General features: G+C 44.9%; 2 protein-coding genes across 4 annotated transcripts in view; both read left to right on the top strand.

Annotated features, from left to right (window-relative positions):
* The window catches only part of LOC309515973 (vomeronasal type-2 receptor 26-like), a 50836-nt gene extending 43065 nt beyond the window's left edge, over positions 1 to 7771 (top strand). For all 3 annotated transcript variants that reach the window (XM_082194344.1, XM_082194343.1, XM_082194342.1), the window contains 4 exons: positions 3217 to 4074; positions 5337 to 5564; positions 6334 to 6460; positions 6746 to 7771. In XM_082194344.1, coding sequence (XP_082050470.1) covers positions 3217 to 4074; positions 5337 to 5564; positions 6334 to 6460; positions 6746 to 7641 — 2109 coding nt within the window. In that variant the 3' untranslated portion in view covers positions 7642 to 7771. The remainder of the gene's footprint in view (positions 1 to 3216; positions 4075 to 5336; positions 5565 to 6333; positions 6461 to 6745) is intronic.
* A 4668-nt stretch (positions 7772 to 12439) lies between these two features.
* LOC309515974 (vomeronasal type-2 receptor 26-like) lies at positions 12440 to 24687 on the top strand. Its single transcript, XM_082194345.1, has 6 exons — positions 12440 to 12987; positions 16571 to 16850; positions 18374 to 19231; positions 21573 to 21800; positions 22534 to 22660; positions 22948 to 24687. The coding sequence occupies exons 1-6, from the start codon at positions 12773 to 12775 to the stop codon at positions 23841 to 23843; spliced, it is 2604 nt and encodes an 867-aa protein (XP_082050471.1). The 5' UTR covers positions 12440 to 12772; the 3' UTR covers positions 23844 to 24687.
* Positions 24688 to 25653: the final 966 nt, after the last annotated feature.

Below are 25653 nucleotides of genomic sequence, written 5' to 3'. Positions count from 1 at the left end.
ACAAAAATTTCGGTGACAGGTTCTCCTTTACGTAGATCACCACGCCTCTCTTCTTAACTCTGTCTGATGAGATAAATTCTTGGCCCAGTCTTTTGTTAATTAACACTTTCCTATGGAGTCTCGTCACATGTGTTTCCTGCAAACAGATTATATCCAAATGTTCTTTTTTCAAGATATGAAAAATCCTTTTCCTTTTTCCCGGGGAATTTGCGCCATTAATGTTCCAGCTGTACAGCTGCAGAGACATCCTGAATCAATCTGTTGTTGCTCTTTTATGGGGTGTCCTCCTTTTCTTCCGGACCCGAGGGAGAAGGTGTTGGTTCTATTCCAGGCTGTGGTAGAGGCCAAGGAGCCGCTATTCCCTTTTGAAGGTCCTCTCCGTGGTCTTGCAGGAACTTCTGGTTATCCTCTTTTGTTTTAATTTTAATTTTCTTTCCTTTATAGTTGAAAGATAAGCCTTGAGGGAACTCCCACCTGTAGGGTATCCCGTTGCTTCTCAATAATCTTGCTAGGTCAGTGTATACAGTTCTGAGGTCCAAAAGTTGTTTTGGTATATCCTTGTAAATTTCCGCTCTTTTATCTTGGATCTCAAGTGATTTCTTAAAATGAAGGTCCAATATTTTGTCTCTCTCCTGTTTGGATCTCAAAATGATCAAACAATCCCTGGGTCTGTCCTTCCTTGTTACTCTCCCCAGTCTAAATGCAGTTGTTATTTTAAAATCTATGTCTACTTTTATACCCCAGAACTTAGAGAATTCTACTGTCAAATAGTCAATCAAATCTTCTTTCTCAAGCTCTGGGATAAATCATAATCTCAAATTATTTTCCCGATTTCTCAGTTCCACCATAGACAGGTAGGCCTGCTGGTCACTGATGTGTTTATGTAGTGGCCCTACCTCCCCTTTTATTTCCTCAACTTTCTGATTTGCGTGATCTGCCTTTAAATTGGCAGCTTCAGCCAATTTCCGACTCTCAGAAACTGCTTCTTTAAGATTTCCAATTGCTTGTGAGTGTTGTGCCACTTGTTCAGACAATTTTGTAATAGAGGATGTGGCTAGGTCAATTTTTGCCGTTTGATCATCCACCTTCTTATTTAGGATTGCAAATTGATCTAGCATTTCTTTTAAAAGAGCACCAGTTCCTCCTGTAGCCATATCCTCTGTTGTTGGCTGTTCAGCTTCCTCTAATACAGCTGGGACAGATGATCTGCGTGACTGAGTAGTCAAAGTTGTTTGCACAAGTTGAGCTTTCCCTGCTTTCGTTTTTGCAGATCTTGTTTTCGGTGGGCCACTCATTCCACACCTGTCTATGGATCAAGGTCAAATTGTCTGTTTTCCCATGGGAAAGGCAGTCCCCCAGTGTAGATAAAAAGACAGCAGAGAGTCAAAATAAAGTTTGTTCCCAGGCACTTGTAAATCCCAAACTCCGCTAGAGGGAGTATTGTTACAGTTCAGGAAGGAAAGAAAGAAATTTGTCCGCCATTAAAGTCCCTGCAATCCCAGAAAGTTTAACAATAGTAGGAGGATTTCTATATTTAAAGGATTTAGATATAAAAAAATATAAATAGCTAAAATAATTTTTTTTCTAAGTTCGCCTTGTATCTGAAAGAAAACATGATTGGTGCCTGGTGAGCAATAAATGGGTTGCTGTGACCATAAGGTTGTCTCTGATGTCACCTTTTACACCTTCCATGAGGAGGAAAGAGAGAATAGCCTCCGCCAGGGCCGTCCCTACCATTGTACCAAGTGAACCACCATATCAGGCCGTTCTGATAGGGGTCACATATCAGTGGTGGTTGAGACAAGACACATGACTCTAGTTCTGTAGGCTGCAGTTCAGCCATGGAAACGTCAGCTGTTTCCAAATCAATCTCTCTCTATCCAGGCAAATAAGAGGCAGTATTACTGTTCAGAGACACATACTAGCCAAGTATATGAACTGTGTGACACAGGATGAGTGAGACATGTGTCCTGGGGACATCCTTTGTAGAGTATTCCGAGGACAGCATAAGGCCCTGGGTGTGAGGTTACTCATCCTTCTACAATCCAGTGTCTATGACTCTTTCTTGGAGGTTGCAACACAGCCTCTCCTGGTTCCTATCTCGGGAAATGCAGTTTTCTCTCCCAGTCTTTTTGACAGAACAGAAACCACATATGAGTTCCTTCTAGTCCTCTTCATCCTGGAGAAGAGTGACTAGTGGGGTGCCACAGGGTTCTGTCTTGGGCCCGGTCTTATTCAACATCTTTATCAACGACTTGGATGATGGACTCAAGGGCATCCTGATCAAATTTGCAGATGACACCAAACTGGGAGGGGTGGCTAACACCCCAGAGGACAGGATCACACTTCAAAACGACCTTGACAGATTAGAGAACTGGGCCAAAACAAACAAGATGAATTTTAACAGGGAGAAATGTAAAGTATTGCACTTGGGCAAAAAAAATGAGAGGCACAAATACAAGATGGGGGACACCTGGCTTGAGAGCAGTACATGTGAAAAGGATCTAGGAGTCTTGGTTGACCACAAACTTGACATGAGCCAACAGTGTGACGCGGCAGCTAAAAAAGCCAATGCAGTTCTGGGCTGCATCAATAGGAGTATAGCATCTAGATCAAGGGAAGTAATAGTGCCACTGTATTCTGCTCTGGTCAGACCTCACCTGGAGTACTGTGTCCAGTTCTAGGCACCACAATTCAAGAAGGACACTGACAAACTGGAACATGTCCAGAGGAGGGCAACCAAAATGGTCAAAGGCCTGGAAACGATGCCTTATGAGGAACGGCTAAGGGAGCTGGGCATGTTTAGCCTGGAGAAGAGGAGGTTAAGGGGTGATATGATAGCCATGTTCAAATATATAAAAGGATGTCACATAGAGGAGGGAGAAAGGTTGTTTTCTGCTGCTCCAGAGAAGCGGACACGGAGCAATGGATCCAAACTACAAGAAAGAAGATTCCACCTAAACATTAGGAAGAACTTCCTGACAGTAAGAGCTGTTTGACAGTGGAATTTGCTGCCAAGGAGTGTGGTGGAGTCTCCTACTTTGGAGGTCTTTAAGCAGAGGCTTGACAACCATATGTCAGGAGTGCTCTGATGGTGTTTCCTGCTTGGCAGGGGGTTGGACTCGATGGCCCTTGTGGTCTCTTCCAACTCTATGATTCTATGATTCTACTACATTCATGAACCAATTTATATTTCTTCATTTCCTTTCCTTTCAGCTCAGTTATGGCTCCTTTGCTCCAGAGAACACGGATCAAAGCCGACCCACTTCCTTCTACCGGATGGTGCCCAACGATGACCATCAGTACACTGGGATTGTTGAGTTACTTCTCCACTTTTCATGGACATGGGTAGGATTACTTGCAGGCAATAATGACAGTGGAGAGAAGTGTATGCAGACGCTGCAACCTCTGCTTTCCAGTAAACATATTTGCTTGGCCTTCTTAGAGAGAACTCCCCAAGCTAGTTATGCGTATAATAACCTTCCTTTACTGTATCTCCAAGTGAATCAAGTGATTGTGAAGAGCAAAGCCAGTGTTGTTATTTTCTGCGGGAATTCTGCATCCATACTTGCCTTACTACCAATGTTAGCACAATGTGAAAGGGAAAATGTGGCTGGGACACCTATGAGGAAAGTGTGGATTCTGACTGCTCAGCTCGATTTCATAGGAACCACTTATCCAAAAAGATGGGATATGCAAGTCTTCCAAGGTTCCATCTCCTTTACAGTTCATTCAAACGAGGTGCAAAGATTCAGAGACTTTCTTCAGCTCCTAAACCCCTTTGAGGAAAATGGAGATGGTTTTCTCAAGCAGTTCTGGACCCTGGTTTTTCGCTGTTTATTTCCAAACTCCAACATGGAGGAGAAGCCCAGTGGAAGCTGCACTGGAGAGGAGAAGCTGGAGGAGCTCCCTTCATCTGATTTTGAGATGAGCATGACTGCCCACAGCTACAGTGTCTATAATGCTGTCTATGCCATGGCACATGCTTTACATAACACATTGTTGCACAGGTACAAGCAGAGGGCAGCGATGGAAGGAGAGATGCAGGAGCTTCCGAAGCTGCAATCTTGGCAGGTACTGGTTACCATTTGACATGGGTGGGATCATGATGTCCAGTCAGGCTGCTTCAACCTCGGCCCTCCAGATGTGTATAAAACCTTTGGTCCATCCCACAAATTGGTAACATCAAAATTTCCCCAGTAACCCAAACAGCCCAATCACTGCCAATGGCCATCTAAACAATCCTGACCAGCAACAGAGGGGTGGCCTGTCGGACCCAACGGCAACAGGTGCTCTCCATGAAGGAGAACATGCTTTGCCAATCTTTAATCGTTTACATGGGAATTAAATACTAGTTCCTATTCACAGAGTTATGTGGAAGAGAGCTTGGGTTGTTTGACCCTTTAAGTAGTTCCCTTTCGCCTGCTATAAAAACTATGCAATGGACTATCTTTTATATTTTAAACAGAGAATAACTTTTACTCAGTGTACTTGCACGGGTTAGATTAAATATACCAGACAGGCAGGTGTTCCTTATGTTACCAATACCTATGACATAGATTTGAATTGAAGACAAAAACTGCTACAGACTGACTAACTCTGAGATAGGAAGCAGCATAACAGAACATAACTGCTGCTCTGTTAAGACTGTTCATAACTGCCATAATTGTACCAACTGAAATAAGTGCCTCCCGCAAAGAACATCGCAGAGTCCTCTAGCCCTTGTGAGCATTAAGCCTTTCCTTAGCATTTTGGATGCTTTCATCTCACAGTTTAGGGGCTGGGGGAGTGAGGTACTCCATTGCTCTTTCCCTTTTACAAGCTCCCATCCCCTTACGCTGCTATTGGGGGCCTTTAAGGCACTTATTGGTTAACGGAAAAGTCCTACCAAGCCAGCAATTCTGGTGGCTTCTCCAATTGCTTTGTGGTTCTCCCGACCAGGGAGAGGGGAGGAAGGGGAGAGTTGTAGCCACCAGTGTTTCTTGTAGTGAAGTGGGCAACAATGAATTCAGTGCCTTTGATGATGAATTTGTTGTGCAAGACGGTCCAGAGTGGAATGGCAAGATGTTACTGAGACTTTTTGGGGCTACTGCATCTGTAATCAAAAGCTTCCACCCTGTGGCTTCAGCCCTTGTAATTGTTTCTTGTTCAGCAGGGAACTATGTGCTTTAGCTTATTTAAAAGGTGTATAAACCACCCTTCAAAATATTTAAAGCTCTAGTCTGAACTTTAAAATCCCTGTCATTTACAGGCAGACGATCTGCCCCAAACTGAGTTCAGTAAGGAGTGACATTCGGGCTTTAATTCAGTGCTCCTTTGTTTCCCTTTCAATGCAGCTTCACCCCTTTCTTAGGAGTGTCTCATTTAACAACAGTGCTGGAGAAAAAGTATCTTTTGGTGAAAACAGGGAATTAGAAACGGGATTTGATATTACGAACTTGGTCACTTTCCCAAATAACTCCTATGTGAGAATCAAGGTTGGGAGGATAGATCTGGAGGCTCCCCCAGGAAAGCAATTTTCCATTCATGAGGACAAAATGGTGTGGCATAAGAGTTTTCTCCAGGTGAGGAATGACAGCAATGTCCATGAGATGTGTGTAAACAAAATATTATTGCATTGCAGATCATGAGTCTAGAGTGTTCCTATCAAAGTGTGGTACATATCTTGAAGCACATGTGGAACATGGAATCCTTATTTTGCTTTTTTATTTTTTTATTTTAATAGAAAGTTAGGACCTGTTACACGTTTGGGTTCAGCATTGTTTTGATCAAATCATAATGAGAAATTTGCATGTTTTCTAGGTCTTCATACTACACCCCTGATTGCTCCTTGTCTTTGGCAGGAAGATATGAAGAAAGCTTTTAAAAGGATTCAGCTGGCACCTCTATTCAGTTTGGAAATGTGATAATAACACATTGTTCCAAATCCCAGAGAGGCTTCTAAGCATGTTCAGATATGTGTGTTAGACTGCTCCTTACACCCCCCTACTCAGCACAGGAAGATCCGAGGGGGAACAAGTACACCAAGGAGGTCTCTGGACATTGGGTGCAGGGCTGGTGAATATTCACCCACCCCTCAATTTGAGGAGGCTCAAAAGAAAGCCATTTTAAGCACCTCCCCACCCCCCAATTGTGGATAGTGGTATTTTTCTCCCTGACTTGGTTCTAAGGAGATAATTTGCACCTCTTAGTCAATACTAAATTCCCACTGTGCATACAAACTGAGAATGCTTGGAATGACATGCGTTCCTAATTGTAGCTGAGATAATGGGAGGCAAAGATCCTATACTGCTATATGTGCTAAACTGTTCCCATGCTTATTCCAATGGAAAGGTTCCACCCCATTCTGTGTGTAGCCCAAGTTGCCCACCTGGGTCCAGAAAGAAAAAGAAGGAGGGGGAGAAATTCTGCTGCTATGATTGTGCTCCATGTCCCCAAGGAAGGATTGCTTCCCAGAAGGGTAAGAGACACAACTCTCCCCCCTCCCCCCCTCACACACTACAGTGGCCAGGCCATCCCGATCCAAATATGTCCACAGTTGACATACCAGATGAAGATGGTAAGAGGCACCAGTAGCTACACATGCTAGTTGGCTTGGGGTTCAAACACATTACACTGTATCTGGTTTGTTGGGAAATATCTAAGATATTTCCAATTTCATCCTAAGAGGTCCATATTGGAGGAATTTGTAGTTGCTCTTTAAGACATGATGAGTCTGCATCTAATCTTTTCTTTTTTACCTCAGACATGAATGACTGTATTGGATGCTCAGAAGATCACTACCCAAAGAAGGACCAGACACAATGCATTCCAAAGACAATCAGCTTCCTGACTTCTGGAGAACCACTTGGGATGTCCATAGCATTTCTCTCTCTCCTTTTCTTTCTGCTCACACTTTTGGTCCTAGTAATCTTTGCTAAGCATCAAGACACACCCCTCGTCAGGGCCAACAATCGAGATCTGACCTACACTCTCCTCACGTCTCTTCTCCTTTGCTTTCTCTGCCCCTTCATCTTCCTCAGCCGACCAGACAGAGTGACCTGCCTTGTCCAACAAATGGCTTTTGGTGTGGTTTTCACAGTGACTGTTTCTTGTGTGTTGGCCAAAACCATTACCGTTGTTCTGGCATTCATGGCCACCAAACCAGGATCCAGAATGAGGAAATGGGTGGGGAAAAGACTGGCAAGCGCCATTGTCTTGACTTGTACTATTATCCAAGCTGGTATTTGCACTGTGTGGCTGGGAACCTCTCCCCCATTCCCCCATTTTGACAAGCACTCTGTGATGGGAGAAATTATTCTGGAATGTAATGAAGGGTCAGCTGCCATGTTTTACTGTGTCCTGGGCTACATGGGCCTCCTGGCCACTGTCAGTTTTGTTGTAGCATTTTTAGCCAGGAAACTGCCTGACAGCTTTAATGAGGCCAAATTCATCACCTTCAGCATGTTGTTGTTTTGTAGTGTTTGGATCTCCTTTGTTCCGGTCTACCTGAGCTCCAAGGGAAAACACATGGTGGCTGTGGAGATCTTCTCCATTTTGGCCTCCAGTGCTGGCTTAATGGGTTCCATCTTTGCTCCCAAATGCTACATTATTATGCTGAGGCCTGACCAGAACACCAGAGGGCAATTAATCAGAAACTGAATGAGAGCGAAAAATAATAATTTCACAGGTGTGGCATTTAAAACCAGCCAATCAACCTGTTTGTGTTTCCTTTTTGGTGGTGTTCCAGGACAGTTGCTTAATGGATGATACTTCACAAATGGTACCAGAACATTCATTTCCTATCACAGAACACCTCAGGTTGTAGTCTTACAAGGGCTCCGAGGAGAGCTTGGCTGTCTGGCTGGTGTACCGGCCACCTAGCGCACCAGCAGCCACCCTGTCAGGCCTGCTGGAGGCGGTGGCCGGCTGGGCCTTGGAGTTCCCTAACCTATTGGTATTGGGGGACTTCAACATCCATGCCGATGCCACTCCCTCCTCACAGGCTCTGGACCTGGTGTCTTCCATGGCGACACTAGGGCTCTCCCAGTTTGTTTCGGGCCCCACACATCAAGCAGGCCACACGCTGGATTTGATCTTTGGCGTCGGTATAGATGTGATCATGTCTCCTCCAACGAAGGTGCCATGGTCTGATCACTACGCTCTGAAAGCCAGGATTGACTTTCCACCCCCACCCTGCTTAGGTGGCGAGCCAATTTGGGCTCGCCCGCAGAGGCTGATGGACCCCGAGAGATTCCGCCAAGCCTTGCGGGACCTTGCTCCCCCTGGCGACTCATTGACTGAGCTTGTTGAGGGCTGGAATGCCCAGCTCCTGGCAGCCATCGATGAGATCGCACCTAAGCGCCCTCTGCGACCCCGCAGAAACCGGGCTCCCTGGTTTACCGAGGAGCTTCGGAAAATGAAGCAGGACCTCAGACGGCTAGAGCGAGTATGGCGGGGTGCCCGTGACGGAGCCTCAAGAACATCTTATAGGGCTTTTATGAAAACCTACGAGATGGCGGTGAAGGCTGCTAAGAAGTCATACTTCTCGGCCTCCATTGCATCCGCTAGCTCTCGCCCAGCGCAATTATTTAGCATAATCAGGTCTTTAACGTCCCTTGAGGGACAGCCAAATTTAAATAACAAATTGACACACGGCTGTGAGGCATTTGCGAGCTTTTTTGCGGAGAAGGTCTTGTCGCTCCGCCATGACCTCCCTGCCAATTTGGATACAATAAAGGAACTGGAGGCCCCTCGACTGTCCTCGGGTCCAGTATTGGACCACTTTGACCGGATATCCCCAGCCGATGTGGACAGACTCCTCCGAGCTGGAAAGCCCACCACCTGTCCTCTCGACCCGTGCCCGTCTTGGCTGATTAGAGCATGTCCAGACGAGGTGCGGGGCCCCCTGGGGGATATCATCAATTTGTCCCTTGGCACCGGGATATTCCCAGGGGAACTGAAGGAGGCGGTGGTGCGTCCGCTCTTAAAGAAAACATCATTAGATCCCTCAGATCTATCCAATTACCGCCCGGTCTCGAATCTTCCATTCCTGGGTAAGGTGATTGAGAGAGCGGTTGCTGAACAGCTTGGTGGGTTTCTGGATGAAACATTGGCTCTGGATCCATTCCAGTCTGGCTTCCGCGCTGGTCATGGGACCGAGACGGCTCTGGTCGCCCTAACAGATGACCTTCGTAGACAGCTGGATCGAGGCGGGTCAGGGCTGCTGATTCTTCTAGATCTATCAGCAGCTTTCGACATGGTCGATCACGAACTTTTGGACCACCGCCTTACCGACGTGGGGATCCAGGGCACAGTCCTTCAATGGCTGCGCTCGTTTCTCTCTGGTCGGGGACAGAGGGTGGCGCTTGGGGGGGAATTGTCATCGCGCCACTCCTTGGTGTGTGGAGTGCCTCAGGGCGCGATACTCTCCCCAATGCTTTTCAACATCTTTATGCGCCCCCTCGCCCAGCTTGTTCGGAGTTTTGGGCTGGGTTGTCATCAGTATGCCGATGACACCCAACTCTATCTGTTGATGGATGGCCATCCTGACTCGGCCCCAGACACACTGACCAGATGTTTGGAAGCTGTGGCTGGATGGTTACGTGGGAGCCGGTTGAAGCTAAATCCTTCGAAGACAGAGGTCCTGTGGCTGGGACGGGGCGATATGGGATTGGGGGGGCAACTCCCATCTCTTGCGGGGGCGCAATTAGTGCCAGCACCGTCCGTTAAGAGTTTGGGTGTAATCTTCGACACCTCCCTTTCCATGGAGGCGCAGATTGCAGCTATAACAAAGGCGGCATTTTTCCATCTCCGCCAAGCTAAGCAGTTGGCTCCTTACCTCTCTCGCCCTGACCTAGCCACTGTGATCCACGCGACGGTCACCTCCAGACTGGATTATTGTAACTCGCTCTACGTGGGGCTGCCCTTGAGACTGACCCAGAAACTCCAGCGGGTGCAGAATGCTGCAGCGAGACTCCTTACGAGGTCTTCGCTGCGAGATCACATTCACCCAGTGCTATACCAGCTGCACTGGCTCCCGGTGGAGTACAGGATCAGGTTTAAGGTGCTGGTTTTAACCTTTAAAGCCCTATATGGCCTAGGACCCTCGTACCTACGGGACCGCCTCTCCTGGTATGCCCCACAGAGAAACCTACGGTCTTCAAATAAAAACATCTTGAAGGTCCCAGGCCACAGAGAAGTTAGGCTGGCCTCAACTAGAGCCAGGGCTTTTTCGGCTGTGGCTCCGATCTGGTGGAACACTCTGTCACAAGAGACCAGGGCCCTGCGGGACTTGACATCCTTCCGCAGGGCCTGCAAGACAGAGCTGTTCCACCAGGCCTTTGGCCAGGGCACAGCCTGACTCCCTCCCTCGGCAATCTTCGCAGAGCTCTGGCCCAATGGTTGCTAGTGGCTTGAATTAATTAATTTTTATAATGAATGATTTTAGAATGTTGTTTATGTTGTACCTTTGTACTGTTTTATTGTTGTTAGCCGCCCTGAGCCCGGCTTCGGCTGGGGAGGGCGGGATATAAATAAAATTTATTATTATTATTATTATTACAATTACTTGGGAATCATCTCCATTGAAATTAATGAAATTCACTATGTGTATATAGGATTACAGTTTCAATAAAATATTCTAGTACGCAAAGGAAGCAATCACATACAAAAGAAGATGGTGTAAAGCAAGTCCAGCATAAGATATATGTCAGGGAACTGACATCGGAGCCAGAGGCGGAGGGAAGGCTCCCAAGTGATGCTGGAGAGGGACCCAGCAGGGAGAGAGGCAGCTCATCATCAGCTGGGGAAGGTAATCAGTGCAACACCAGGGACAAAGGGGAGCAGATGGGGGAATCGGCGAGAGGGCTCCAGGACTCCTCGCCAGACACCAGCGGGGAGAGCACGGGTCCTCCGCTACCCACGTCCTCCCTGCGCAGAAGACTTCCGTACAGGGAGAGTAGGAGGAGACTTGGCGTCAAACAGCTTTTATGTTGGAAAGGTTTAAGAAACGCCCACTGACGGATTCTGCTAGCGACTGAGGCAGCCACGAAGTGAAGGGCTGTCCAGACAGAAAGGTTTAACAAGGCAACACAGCCAGGAGTGGCGGCAACTTACGCACGAGCAACCCCTATATTCATTACAATATGCAAGTGTAAACTACTCCAGATGCAAGCCCAATTCAGCAGCAGCACTATTGTGGCCTGAGGAGGCCTAACTTGGCAAAAGAGAACCAACCTCTAAAGTATTGTGGGAGTTATAACATCCTATTTGACAGCTTAACTTACTCCGCTTTGCCCAGCTACATGATGAAACGGACAGGACATTTATTTACTTATTTAGCCTATCTCCTTTTCACAGTGACTGTTTCTTGTGTGTTGGCCAAAACCATCACTGTGGTTCTGGCCTTTGGGGCCACCAAACCAGGATCCAGAGTGAGGAAATGGATGGGGAAAAGACTGGCAAGCACCACTGTGCTTTCTTGTTCCCTTATCCAAATTGGTGTTTGTGCTGTGTGGTTGGGAACATCTCCACCTTTCCCCAATTCTGACTCGCACTCTGTGATGGACAAAATAATACTAGACTGTCATGAAGGGTCGGTTGTCATGTTTTACTGTGTCCTGGGTTACATGGGCTTCCTTGCCTTTGTCAGTTTTGTTGTAGCATTTTTAGCCCGGAAACTGCCTGACAGCTTTAATGAGGCCAAATTTATCACCTTTAGCATGTTATTGTTTTGTAGTGTTTGGGTCTCTTTTGTTCCAGTGTACCTGAGCACTAAGGGGAAATACATGGTGGCTGTGGAGATCTTCTCTATCTTGGCCTCCAGTGCTGGCTTATTAGGTTTCATCTTTTCCCCCAAATGTTACATCATTGTGTTGCGGCCTGATCTAAATGACAAACAGCAGTTAATAAGGAGGAAACAGTAGTATATCCCACTGCCAGTCTTTTCTTTCAGACTACTCTATAGTTAATATTCATATGCTCTCCATCATACAGTTATTTTGTATTAATTGCTTTGTACCATTTTTGTTGTCAGCAGTGTCCTCTTTGATATATTAGACCATTAAAGCCTAGGAATTATCCATGTGCTGAAACTACAGATTGGCACTGCTACAGGTGCCACATAGTACCCATTCATTTCATAGTAGATCCGCCCCTGTATAAACCTTCCTATTTTTAAACCGAACCTGCCTTCCCCTAGTTTGTTTTAGTGTAATAGTCAGTAAGCTAAAAAAGGGAGGTTCATGCAGGAAGGTTTAGAGGACAGATAATGCATATTCTATGGTCAAGTGAAGCATTCCTTCTCTGAAAAAAGACAGGCTCACTGTTCTTTTCTTATTCTTTGTAGTTTACTTTGTGTGCCCTTTGTGTGTCGTCTCAGGAATTGACAGAGATGGCTTTTCATGAAACATCACAAAACATGTTTTTCTCCATTCTCCCAATCTTCCCAGCAATAACAGCACCTAGTTATTATCTCATTGGTAATTATCACACTTGTCATCACTGAATCTCCTTTGGATAAGGTTCTCATAGATTTTGAAAGAATACTATACAAAGACTAGTATTAAAGAATCCCTTCCTGCCATTTCAAACAATGGGGAGGGCAGAGGAAGAGGCAGTATTTCCACTTTTCACTTGGAGAGTTGTAAGACAGTCTTTTAATCTGTGGATTGGTGGAATGACATGGCATTTGTGTGAGGGCAAAAGATTCTAGTGAGGTTGGTTCTGAAGCTAACAGGCATGTTCTCGATGGAAGTAAAGATGTGTGACTAGAAGGAACATTTGCCTCAGTATGCTGCTGATTATTGTGTACATCCTCTCCTTTCTGCCACATGTGATGTGCAAACATAACAAACGTTGCACCACCAATCATTCGCTCAGCATTCCACATGAATTCTATCAGCCTGGTGACTTTATAATTGGTGGACTTGCTTCTCATATCTTTGGCTCTTTTGCTAAAGAAGACTTCAGAGAAATCCTTATCACCCATCAAGTCCGTACTTTCTTGTAAGTAGTAAGCACGTACACATCAACAAATCATTTGATTCTGATTCCCCAATGCTAACCATAAATTTCGGTAGGATTCCCTCCCCCCCCCGTCAGAGGTATGAATAGTAGAGGTGCTAAACTGAGGAGTTAGCTTAGAGAAGGGAAATGGTGATCTGAAACTGCTAGTAAGATGAGATAGCTTGGACTTGCTGATCAGTTCTGATCCCCCATTTCCTCCCTCCTCTTCACAATTTTCTTCCAGGCAGTGCTTTATTAGAAGAGCAAAGGTTTAGTCTTACTTGGAAATCTGAGCTTCCGAACTATAAGAATTCGCACGAATTGGAAAGATTAGCTCCAGCAAAGAGGGCAGAAGATATTGAAATTAAATAATCAAATTAATGAAAGGATTAATGTTTAAAGGTTGGAAGTGCTATTATATTAGCTGCTTAAAGTAAATTGGCAATAAGTAATTTAAACTAAAACGTAAACTTTGGAGGTATAAAAGAAACGCATGAAACAAGGTTATAATTTGCTGAAATTTTTATTGTTAAGAATGCACTGCGAGGGAGATGTGGGGAAGTCCGTTAAATAGACTGGAACAAGCATGAAATAATCAATTTTTCTTTTCTTCTTTTTCTTCTTTCTGTAACTGATATTTTTCTGTATAAATTGATGGATAATTTTCTATCTGGAAAAAAACAATAAAATATTTTTTTTTTAAAAAAAGGAAATCTGAGCTTCTGCTGTGGAAGCCCTTCTTGAAATGAGGGGCTTCTGAATGCACTGAAGAGCCAAAGAAGTAAGAGAAGCAGAGTCCCCAAACAGGTGCAAACACCAGAGTCACTTTCAGATGACTTGTTTATTTAGCATTCATCCATATTAGACAGTGTTGGCTTTTTAACGAGCACTCATTCTGATTAGTTTGTGTGGAGCTTAAATAATGTGTGAAGCTTGCATTGTCCCACACTTCACACTGAATTTCCTCATAGGTGTTAGAATCACAACCCAAAACATTGGACAAGGTTTGCTGTAGATCTCTTAGGTGAGAGTCTCTGTCTGTAGAATTGGAACAGATGCGGCTGTAACGTAGTGCCTGGCTATATACAATGGACTGTTTGGTATGTTTGGGATGGTAGCTAGAGGCATGTAGATATGTTTGTCGGTCAGTTGGCTTACGGTATAAGGTGGTGTCTATGCGCCCATCCTGTATTTTTATAGTAGTGTCCAAAAACATTGGTTTACAAGCTATAAGGAACACCATTTCAGATAAAACCACAGCGGACCTTGCCACCAAACTCTGCCAATTTGTCCTTACCCACAACAACTTCAAATTCGGTGATGACCTGTTCCTTCAGATCAGCGGCACAGCAATGGGCACCCGCATGGCCCCACAGTATGCCAACATCTTCATGGCAGATTTAGAACAACGTTTCTTAAACTCCTACCCACTCAAACCTCTCCTGTACCTGCGATACATTGACGATATTTTTATCATCTGGACACATGGCCAACAGACCCTGGACACCTTTCACCAGAAATTTAATGATTTTCACCCTACAATCAACCTTACAATGAATCAATCTATGCAAGAAATACATTTTTTGGACACTACTATAAAAATACAGGATGGGCGCATAGACACCACCTTATACCGTAAACCAACTGACCGACAAACATATCTACATGCCTCTAGCTACCATCCCAAACATACCAAACAGTCCATTGTATATAGCCAGGCACTACGTTACAGCCGCATCTGTTCCAATTCTACAGACAGAGACTCTCACCTAAGAGATCTACAGCAAACCTTTTCAGAACTAAAATACCCAGCAGATGAAGTTAGACAACAGATCAACAGAGCCAGACTTATACCCAGAGAGAACTTGCTGCAAGACAGACCCAAAAAAGAAAATAACAGAACACCTCTAGTCATCACATACAGCTCCCAAGTTAAAACAGTACAACGCATCATCAGAGATCTACAACCTCTCCTGGACAATGACAGTTCTCTTTCTCAAGCTCTGGGAGGAAGACCTTTCATTGCCTACAGACAGCCGCCCAATCTTAAACAACTCCTAACCCACAATAATACTACAACCAGACTTAACACGGACACTGGCACCAGAGCCTGCAATAAACCCAGATGCCAACTTTGCTGCCACATACACCCGGACAACACCATTACTGGCCCCAACAACATCACACATACCATCTTGGGACAATTCAATTGCTCATCGTCTAACATTGTGTATGCCATCAAATGCCAACAGTGTCCTTCAGCTCTCTATATTGGACAAACAGGCCAAACCTTACGCCAAAGAATAAATGGACATAAATCTGACATCAAGAATCACAAAACAGAGAAACCAGTAGGAGAACACTTCAATCTCCCAGGACATTCTATACAAGATCTCAAAGTAGCTGTTTTACTACAAAGGAATTTCAGAAATAGACTGGAAAGAGAAGCTGCTGAATTACAACTCATTACCAAACTTAAAACCATGGAAAGACCTGGTTTGAACAAAGACATTGGATTCTTATCCCATTATACATAACTAAGCCATTTCTCACCTTTTCACCCCTTGCCTTTTCCTGTAAGACCTATTACAGTCGTTAAGAGTCGTCAACAGGCTCATCTCAGCTATCTGCCAATCTCCTATTCGCACCACCCTTCTGAGTAATACCCCTCCCCACCTTCTCACTATATAGAAGGATCTGGCAACTTCTGTTTCAATGTATCTGAAGAAGTGTGCATGCACACGAAAGCTCATACCAAGAACTAACTTAGTTGGTCTTTAAGGTGCTACTGGAAGGAATTTTTTTATTTTGACTATGGCAGACCAACACGGCTACCTATCTGTAACTGGAACCAAAACATTGGAAGCACCCTCGGAGAAGTAATCAACATCCAACAGTTGAAAGCTTCCAGTACCCATCACCAGACAGGAGGGGAGATATAGGGGATGGGGGAGGTGACAGGATACTCCCCAAAGTGCAAGTGGTAAAATAGCTCTCTGGTTTCACTTTGAGTTCTTGAGAGAGGCTTGCTTTGACCCCAGAGTGTGTTATGGTGAGGGATGGGGAGAGAAATAGAAATTCCACCTGTTTCTATGCTCTCCACAGCACCATCCTGATTTCAGAGGTAAGGGAGCATGTTGGAGGTAAAGTGAGGTGCCCTTCTCTGGTCTTAACATTAAAGCAATCCTGACAAGAGTTTTGGGTGAGGAATCTAACAAATGTAAACAAATTATGCATAGCTCTGATGAGGTAAAGAGTGGCGGCCAATTCAGTAGATACTCTTGTAAGAGCAGCCACACTATAGTATAGGCAAAGGCTCCCAAAGGATAGCATGTTGGAGAAGAGGTGTGAGCCCTTCCCTGGTCTATCCCTTGGAATATTAAACCAAGCCTGAGAAGAGTTTTTGGTGAGGAATCTTAAAAGCTGATCTTACCTTTGAAGTAGGCTTTAAGAGCCCCATTTGTTCTCCTCCAAGCCAGGCTATGACAAACACACATGGCATCCCAAGTTGAAAATATGTCAAGCTGAAAATGTTTCACGGATCTAGAAATGTTGGTTACTATCCTTCCTCTATCCATTACAGTATTATGCCTAAGAACTATCAGCATATTCTGGCTTTGGTGTTTGCGGTCAAGGAGATCAATGAGAACCCCACGATCTTGCCTAATATCACCTTGGGATTCCACATCTATGACAGTTACACCAGTAAAAGGATGACCTACCGGGCCATTCTGGACCTTATTTCCATGCATCCCAACTACAGGTGTGGAATTGAAAAAAATCTGATGACTGTCATTGGGGGTCTTGACTTTGGAACATCCCTCTACATAGCAACCATATTGGGTGTCTACAAGATTCCCCAGGTAAAATACTGATTTGGGCACTTCACAGCTCACTTATTATTATGTTTCCTAACCAGTGTTCGGCATTTCCGTGCGCTGCTCTGGTTCGCCAGAAGCGGCTTAGTCCTGCTGGCGACATGACCCAGAAGCTGTATGCTGGCTCCCTCGGCCAATAAAGCGAGATGAGCGCCACAACCCCAGAGTAGGTCACGACTGGACCTAATGGTCAGGGGTCCCTTTACCCTTGACCTTTAACCAGTGTTCACCCAGTGTTTGCCATAGCTCAGTGCAGGCACCTCTCAGTTGGGCACCAATGCCATTCTATGAGAACAAGAGAGAAGTTCATGGTGGGCTCCAGCACCTCTTTTTCTAGAAAAATAGCACTGGGTTTTAAAAATGTAATTTAATGGTAAGTAACTTTAGGAGGTTACCATAGTATCAAGTAAACAACCATATCAGGCCGTTTGTGATGGCCTGGGATTCGGACTCGGAGGCTGAACCTGAGGAATCCCAGCCTGCACAGGAGCCCCTGCCTCCAGAACCAGCTGAGCCGGGGCTGGGGCTTCAGCCTGAAGGGTCCTCACCTGTGCTGGATCCTCAGGTGCAGGCACCAGCTGAGTCTGCTCTGGCTCCTGAGGTGTTGGAGGACCCATTGCCCACAGTGCTCCACTCTCAGCCCCGTCAGGGGAAGCTGAGGTTGCCTCTGGGTCCGGTAACCCTCCAGCCTCTCCTAAGTTCCCGCAGGAGGAGTGCTCACCTCCGGGCCAGGAGAGGTGAGTCACCTGTGGACTGGGGCCGCCCTATGCCTCGGGGCAGAGAAAAGCCAGCCAGTCCCAAGTTGCGGGAGCAACATTGTTGGTAGCCAGTTCCTGCCTGCACCCTGTCCTGCTTGTCTGCCAGAGCTCCTGACCTCACCCGACTCCCTGCCTTGGACCCAGCTTCAGCTTTGACGGACTGCCTCCATACTGCATGCCCTCGACTTTGGACTGGACTCGGACCTCACCTCATGGTTAACCTGCGAGACCAGCACACCGTTCTTCTTAAATCAGTGCTAGGGGCTGGGTTCCCACATGTGTGAGCTTTTAGAGGGCACATGTCAATGGTAGTTGGGGCAAGAGACATCCCTCTACTTCTGTAGGCTGCAGTTCAGCCATGCAAACGCCAGATCTTTCCAAATCAACCTCTCTCTATCCAGGCAAGCAAGAGGCAGTATTACTGTTGAGAGACACATAATAGCCAAGTATCTGAACTGGAGGGGTGTGTGGCACAGGATGAGTGAGACATGTGTCCTGGAGGTAAGCTCATGGAGTATCCCAAGGGCAGCATAAGGCCCTGGGTATGAGGTTACTCATCCTTCTACAATCCAGTGTCTATGACTTTTTCTTGGATGTTGGAGCTATGTATGCAACACAGCCTCTCATGGCTCCTATCTTGGGAAATGCAGTTTTCTCTCCCACTCTTTTTGACAGAACAGACACCGCATATGAGTTCCTTCTACTACATCCATGAACCAATTTATATTTCTTCATTTCCTTTCCTTTCAGCTCAGTTATGGCTCCTTTGCTCCACAGAACACGGATCAAAGCCGATCCACTCCCTTCTACCGGATGGTGCCCAGCGATGACCATCAGTACACTGGGATTGTTGAGTTACTTGTCCACTTTTCATGGACATGGGTCGGATTACTTGCAGGCAATAATGACAGTGGAGAGAAGTGTATGCAGACTCTGCAACCTCTGCTTTCCAGGAAGCATATTTGCTCGGCCTTCTTAGAGAGAACTCCCCAAACTAGTTATGAATATAATAACATTCATTTACTGTATCACCAAGTGAATCAAGTGATTGTGAAGAGCAAAGCCAGTGCTGTTATTTTCTGCGGGAATTCTGCATCCATACTTGCGTTACAACCAATGTTAGCACAATGTGAAAGGGAAAATGTGGCTGGGACACCTATGAGGAAAGTGTGGATTCTGACTGCTCAGCTTGATTTCATAGGAACCACTTATCCAAAAAGATGGGATATGCAAGTCTTCCAAGGTTCCATCTCCTTTACAGTTCATTCAAACGAGGTGCAAAGATTCAGAGACTTTCTTCAGCTCCTAAACCCCTTTGAGGAAAATGGAGATGACTTTCTCAAGCAGTTCTGGACCCTGGTTTTTCGCTGTTTATTTCCAAACTCCAACACAGAGGAGAAGCCCAGTGGAAGCTGCACCGGAGAGGAGAAGCTGGAGGAGCTCCCTTCATCTGATTTTGAGATGAGCATGACTGGCCACAGCTACAGTGTCTATAATGCTGTCTATGCCATGGCACATGCTTTACATAACACATTCTTGCACAGGTCCAAACAGAGGGCAGCAATGGAAGGAGAGATGCAGGAACTACCAAAACTGCAAGCTTGGCAGGTACTGGTTACCATTTGACATGGGCAGGATCATGATGTCCAGGGGTATGTGCAACAGTGCCCTGAAAATTAGTATAGATAACCATACAGCATTTCTCTCATTCAACTTCAATCTCTTCTGTTATTATTATTTCCTTCCTTCTGTGCAATTACCACTCAAGTGTGGCTCCTGTTCATTTTCCCTATAGAGAATTTGAGAAATAAATTTGATGGTTTTTCCAAGAGGCAATATATTGGAACTGATTGTAAGTCAGGCTTCCTCAACCTCGGCCCTCCAGACGTTTTTGGCCTACAACTCCCATGATCCCTAGCTAGCAGGACCAGTGGTTAGGGATCACAATTCACACAGAATTTTTGTTTAAGGTGTTTGGCATAATTTTGGCCACAACTTTATTAAAATACATAAATGTGGGTGGTTGCTTAGGCATTGGTTACGACTATCTGTTCCCGCCCAGGGGCAGAACTGACTTCCAGTTTCCAGTGAAAGCCAGTAAGGGTAAACAAAGAGAACAAGAACTACCAGACTTTTAGAAGACATCTGAAGGCAGCCCTGTTTAGGGAGGCTTTTAATGTTTGATGTATCACAGTATTTTAATACTCTTTTGGAAGCCGCCCAGATGGGCGCGGTATAAATAATAAATTATTATTATTATTATTATTATTATTGTTATTATTATTATTATTATTATTATTATTATTATTATCATCATCATCATCATCATCAATATTGGGGAGAAAATGGAGCTGGGCACCATACCCTCACCTTTCCCCGCATGCTCCCAGGGCCTTGCGTAACCCAAGCCCCATGAAAGGGATTCGGACGAAAGCATGGTAAGACCCTGCATTCCTTTAAAGGAATTCCCTTGCAGCAGCAGCAGCATTGGAGGGGCAGGCACAGCCAACCCTTACCCCTCCACCAACCAATTTTTAACCAATGCCTAACCACAACTTACAAGTTGTGACGATTTGCTATGCTGTAGGCAAAAACCAAATGGCACCAGCCAATCAGCCAAATGGAAAAAATTCCTACCAGGCCCCTGCCCCCAAAGCAGACAACCCCATGACAGGAATAGCAAGGTCAAACGCAAGAGCCCTAAGTAAGGGAGGGTGGGCGGGTGATCCGGTGCATGCAGCGAAAGAGAACGCTCAATGCTGCGTGCCCTGTATATAAAACCTTTGATCCATCCCACAACTTGGCAACATCAAAATTTCCCCAGTAACCCAAACAGCCCATTCACCCCCAATGGCCATCTAAACGATCTCGCCCAGCAACAGAGGACTGGCCTGTCAGACCCCACGGCAACACGTGCTCTCCATGAAGGAGAACATGCTTTGCCAATCTTTGATCGTTTATATGGGAATTAAATACTAGTTCCTATTTACAGAGTTATGTGGAAGAGAGCTTGGGTTGTTTGACCCTTTAAGTGGTTCCCTTTCCCCTCCTATAAAAACTATGCAATGGACTCTCTTTTACATTTTAAACAGAGAATAAGTTTTATTCAGTGTACTTGCACGACTTAGATTAAATATACCAAACAGGCAGGTGTTCCTTATGTTACCAATACATCTGACATAGATTTGAACCTAAGACAAAAACTGCTACAGACTGACTAACTCTGAGACCGGAAGCAGCATAACAGAACATAACTGCTGCTCTGTTAAGACTGTTCATAACTGCCATAATTGTACCAACTGAAATAAGTGCCTCCCGCAAAGGACATCACAGAGTTCTCTAGCCCTTGTGAGCATTAAGCCTTTCCTTAGCATTTTGGATGCTTTCATCTCACAGTTTAGGGGCTGGGGGAGTGAGGTCCTCCATGGCTCTTTCCCTTTTACAAGCTCTCATCCCCTTACGCTGCTATCGGGGGCCATTAAGGCACTTATTGGTTAACGGAAAAGTCCTACCAAGCCAGCAATTCCGGTGGCTTCTCCAATTGCTCTGTGGTTCTTCTGACCAGGGAGAGGGGAGGAAGGGGAGAGTTGTAGCCACCAGTGTTTCTTGTAGTGAAGTGGGCAACAATGAATTCAGTGCCTTTGATGATGAATTTGTTGTGCAAGACGGTCCAGAGTGGAATGGCAAGATGTTATTGAGACTTTTTGGGGCTACTGCATCTGTAATCAAAAGCTTCCACCCTGTGGCTTCAGCCCTTGTAATTGTTTCTTGTTCAGCAGAGAACTATGTACTTTAGCTTATTTAAAAGGTCTAGAAACCACCCTTCAAAAGATTTAAAGCTCTAGTCTGAGCTTTAAAATCCCTGTCATTCACAGGCAGACTGCCCCAAACTGAGTTCAGTGACATTTGGGCTTTAATTCAGTGCTCCTTTGTTTTCCTTTCAATGCAGCTTTACCCCTTTCTTAGGAGTGTCTCATTTAACAACAGTGCTGGAGAAAAAGTATCTTTTGGTGAAAACAGGGAATTAGAAACTGGATTTGATATTACGAACTTGGTCACTTTCCCAAATAACTCCTATGTGAGAATCAAGGTTGGGAGGATAGATCTGGAGGCTCCCCCAGGAAAGCAATTTTCCATTCATGAGGACAAAATGGTGTGGCATAAGAGTTTTCTCCAGGTGAGGAATGACAGCAATGTCCATGAGATGTGTGTAAACAAAATATTATTGCATTGCAGATCATGAGTCTAGAGTGTTCCTATCAAAGTGTGGTACATATCTTGAAGCACATGTGGAACATGGAATCCTTATTTTGCTTTTTTATTTTTTATTTATTTTAGGACCTGTTACCCAGTACGTTTTATAGGTCTTCATACTACACCCCTGATTCCTCCTTGTCTTTGGCAGGAAGATATGAGGGAATTTCTAAAAGGAGTCAGCTGAAGCCTCTTTTCAGTTGGGAAATATGATAATAACACAATGTTCCAAATCCCAGAGAGGCTTCTAAGCATGTTCAGATATGTGTGTTAGACTGCTCCTTACACCCCCCTACTCAGCACAGGAAGATCCGAGGGGGAACAAGTACACCAAGGAGGTCTCTGGACATTGGGTGCAGGGCTGGTGAATATTCACCCACTCCTCAATTTGAGCCCCTGTGCATTTTCTGTAGTGCCTGAAGGAGGCTCAAAAGAAAGCCATTTTAAGCACCTTTCCACCCCCCAGTTGTGGATAGTGGTATTTTTCACCCTGAGTTGGTTCTAAGGAGGTCATTCGCACCTCTTAGTCAATACTAAAATCCCACTGCGCATACAATACTGAGAATGCTTGGAATGTCATGCGTTCCTAATTGTAGCTGAGATAATGGGAGCCAAAGAGCCTGCTAAATTGTTCCCATGCTTATTCCACTGGACAGGTTCCACCCCATTCTGTGTGTAGCCCAAGTTGCCCTCCTGGGTCCAGGAAGGAAAAGAAGGAGGGGGAGAAATTCTGCTGCTATGATTGTGCTCCATGTCCCCAAGGAAGGATTGCTTCCCAGAAGGGTAAGAGACACAACTCTCCCCCCTTCTCCCCCCTCACACACTACAGTGGCCAGGCCACCCCGATCCAAATATGTCCACAGTTGACATACCAGATGAAGCTGGTAAGAGGCCCCAGTAGCTACACATGCTAGTTGGCTTGGGGTTCAAACACATTGCATTGTATCTGGTTTTTTGGGAAATAGCTAAGATATTTCCAATTTCATTCGAAGAGATCCATATTGGTGGAATTTGTAGTTGCTCTTTAAGACATGATGAGTCTGCATCTAATCTTTTATTTTTTACCTCAGACATGAATAACTGTATTGGATGCTCAGAAGATCACTACCCAAACAAGGACCAGACACAATGCATTCCAAAGACAATAAGCTTCCTGACTTTTGGAGAACCACTCGGGATGTCCATCGCATTTCTCTCTCTCCTTTTCTTTCTGCTCACACTTTTGGTCCTAGTAATCTTTGCTAAGCATCAAGACACACCACTTGTCAGGGCCAACAATCGAGATCTGACCTACACTCTCCTCACGTCTCTCCTCCTTTGCTTTCTCTGCCCCTTCATATTCCTCAGCCAACCAGAACGAGTGACCTGCCTTGTCCGACAAATGACTTTTGGTGTCGTTTTCACTGTGACAGTTTCTTGTGTGTTGGCCAAAACCATTACTGTTGTTTTGGCCTTTGTGGCCACCAAACCAGGTTCCAGAATGAGGAAATGTGTAGGGAAAAGAGTGGCAAGTGCCTTTGTGTTGACTTGTACTATTATCCAAGCTGGTATTTGCAGTGTGTGGCTGGGAACCTCTCCCCCATTTCCCCATTTTGACAAGCATTATGTGACGGGAGAAATCATTCTAGGCTGCAACGAAGGGTCAGCTGCCCTCTTTTACTGTGTCCTGGGCTACATGGGCTTTTTGGCCATTCTCAGCTTTGTTGTAGCATTTTTAGCCAGGAAACTGCCTGACAGCTTTAATGAGGCCAAATTCATCACCTTCAGCATGTTGCTGTTTTGTAGTGTTTGGATCTCCTTTGTTCCGGTCTACCTGAGCTCCAAGGGAAAACACATGGTGGCTGTGGAGATCTTCTCCATCTTGGCCTCCAGTGCTGGCTTACTGGGCTCCATCTTTGCCCCCAAATGCTACATTATTATGCTGAGGCCTGACCTAAACATCAGAGAGCAATTAATGAGAATCTGAATTAGAGATTTTTTTAAATTTTTTTTAGAGGCAGGGAATTTAAAACCAACCAACCAAGCAACCCACCTAGCAACAAACCAACTGACAAACCAACCCATTTTCTTCCCTTTCTTGATGGTTCCCCAGGTATGTTGTGTCGTGGTTGATACTTCACAAATGGTACTGGAACATTGTTGTCCTTTCACAGACCATCTCAGGCTACAGTTTTACAATTAATTGGCAATAATATCCATGGAAATTACTGCAGTTCACTACATGTATATGGGATCGCAGTTTTAATAAAATATTCTAGTATACATTGTACACACAATATTTACTCATGACATATTTGCATTACCCAACATTTAGCAAGAGGAAATTTCTTTTGAAGTGACATTCACAAATGTTTGTTCTATTTCCAAATCCTTTTCCTCAGCCATGTGGCCAGGTCACTATGACAGCATAAAGACATTGTATGAGCTATGTGAAAATGCTATCAATATGATACAACACATACATACCCCTTTTGTTTTATTTAACCTATTTTACCAAATTTTAGTCTTATAATATATCTAGTCATATCTAGTCATATGGTGTACGTGTGATAAGAAATCAAAGGACTTGAGATCAACATGGTTTGATCCACCGTGTGTTCAGAATATTTTTAATCACCATGGAATTTCCTTTTCAAAATACACAGAGGTATTTGTTAAATCACAACAATATATGCTGCATTCATGTTCCAAGTCTGCACGGATGCATGGGCATAGCCAGGATTTTTTTTGGGGGGGGGGCAGGACTTTTGTTAGGAGGGCAGAACCGACATGATTGGTCAGTTCTTTAAGTATTTCTGTTGTTTTCCTTGATCTCTGATGCTGCATAATGTTCTCTCTCTCTCTCTCTCTCTCTCCTTTCTGATTTTACTTCTGTAAATTCCCCGTTTTCTTATAATTTTAATTTTAAAATAAAAGTTATATAAAAAAATTAAAACGTGTGAACATGAACGGACAGCAGTTGAATACTCTCTCTCTCTCTCTCTCTCTCTCTCTCACACACACACACACACACACACACACACACACACACACATATATATTATGGAGTCTTTTTTCTGTTACTGTCAGTGCTCTATCCTGTTCTGAGCCTTGTAAATGGTGACTATTCCTCCTTCTGTGGTGCAGTGTGATTCCAGGACCAACATCTTAGCAATCACACCTTTTTGGGAGACACATCTAAACTTCTATGTAGATGAATGTTAACAATCTATATATTAGCAGTCAATAGGGCTGGGGAGAAATTCTATTCACAATCTATCGTATTGGCATTGCCCAAACAATGTGGGGACTGAAACAGAGCGATCCTTCAAAAATCACACTTATCTAAATTTGCAATTCCATTCCCCAACCACGCCATGTTTACAAAAATGTGTAGATTAGGGGGAAACGTGCATAAAAATGACTGCAAGTGAAAATAACATATTAAAGCCATAATATTATGAGAAATAGGGAGGCGGGTGGTGCTGTGGGTTAAACCATAGAGCCTAGGACTTGCCGATCAGAAGGTCAGCAGTTTGAATCCCCGCCATGGGGTGAGCTCCCGTTGCTCAGTCCCAGCTCCTGCCAACCTAGCAGTTTGAAAGCATGTCAAAGTGCAAGTAGATAAATAGATACCGCTCCGACGGGAAGGTAAACGGCGTTTCCGTGCGCTGCTCTGGTTCGCCAGAAGCCGCTTAGTCATGCTGGCCACATGAACTGGAAGCTGTACGCCGGCTCCCTCGGCCAATAAAGCGAGATGAGCGCCACAACCCCAGAGTTGGTCACGACTGGACCTA

This window comes from Podarcis vaucheri (genome assembly GCF_965113315.1).
Source record: "Podarcis vaucheri genome assembly, chromosome: 13".
Classification (NCBI taxonomy): Eukaryota; Metazoa; Chordata; class Lepidosauria; order Squamata; family Lacertidae; genus Podarcis; species Podarcis vaucheri.
The sequence above is the reverse complement of the archived record's forward strand: the minus strand, read 5'-3'. Positions and strand labels throughout refer to the sequence as shown.

What these genes read in the sequence shown, in the direction of transcription:
- LOC309515974 (XM_082194345.1), top strand. Translation starts at nt 12,773, where the DNA reads ATGCTGCTGATTATTGTGTACATCCTCTCCTTTCTGCCACATGTGATG. An exon ending in CATCAAGTCCGTACTTTCTT is followed by an intron (nt 12,988 to 16,570) that starts GTAAGTAGTAAG and finishes TATCCATTACAG; the next exon opens with TATTATGCCTAAGAACTATC. An exon ending in GGCATAAGAGTTTTCTCCAG is followed by an intron (nt 21,801 to 22,533) that starts GTGAGGAATGAC and finishes TCCACTGGACAG; the next exon opens with GTTCCACCCCATTCTGTGTG.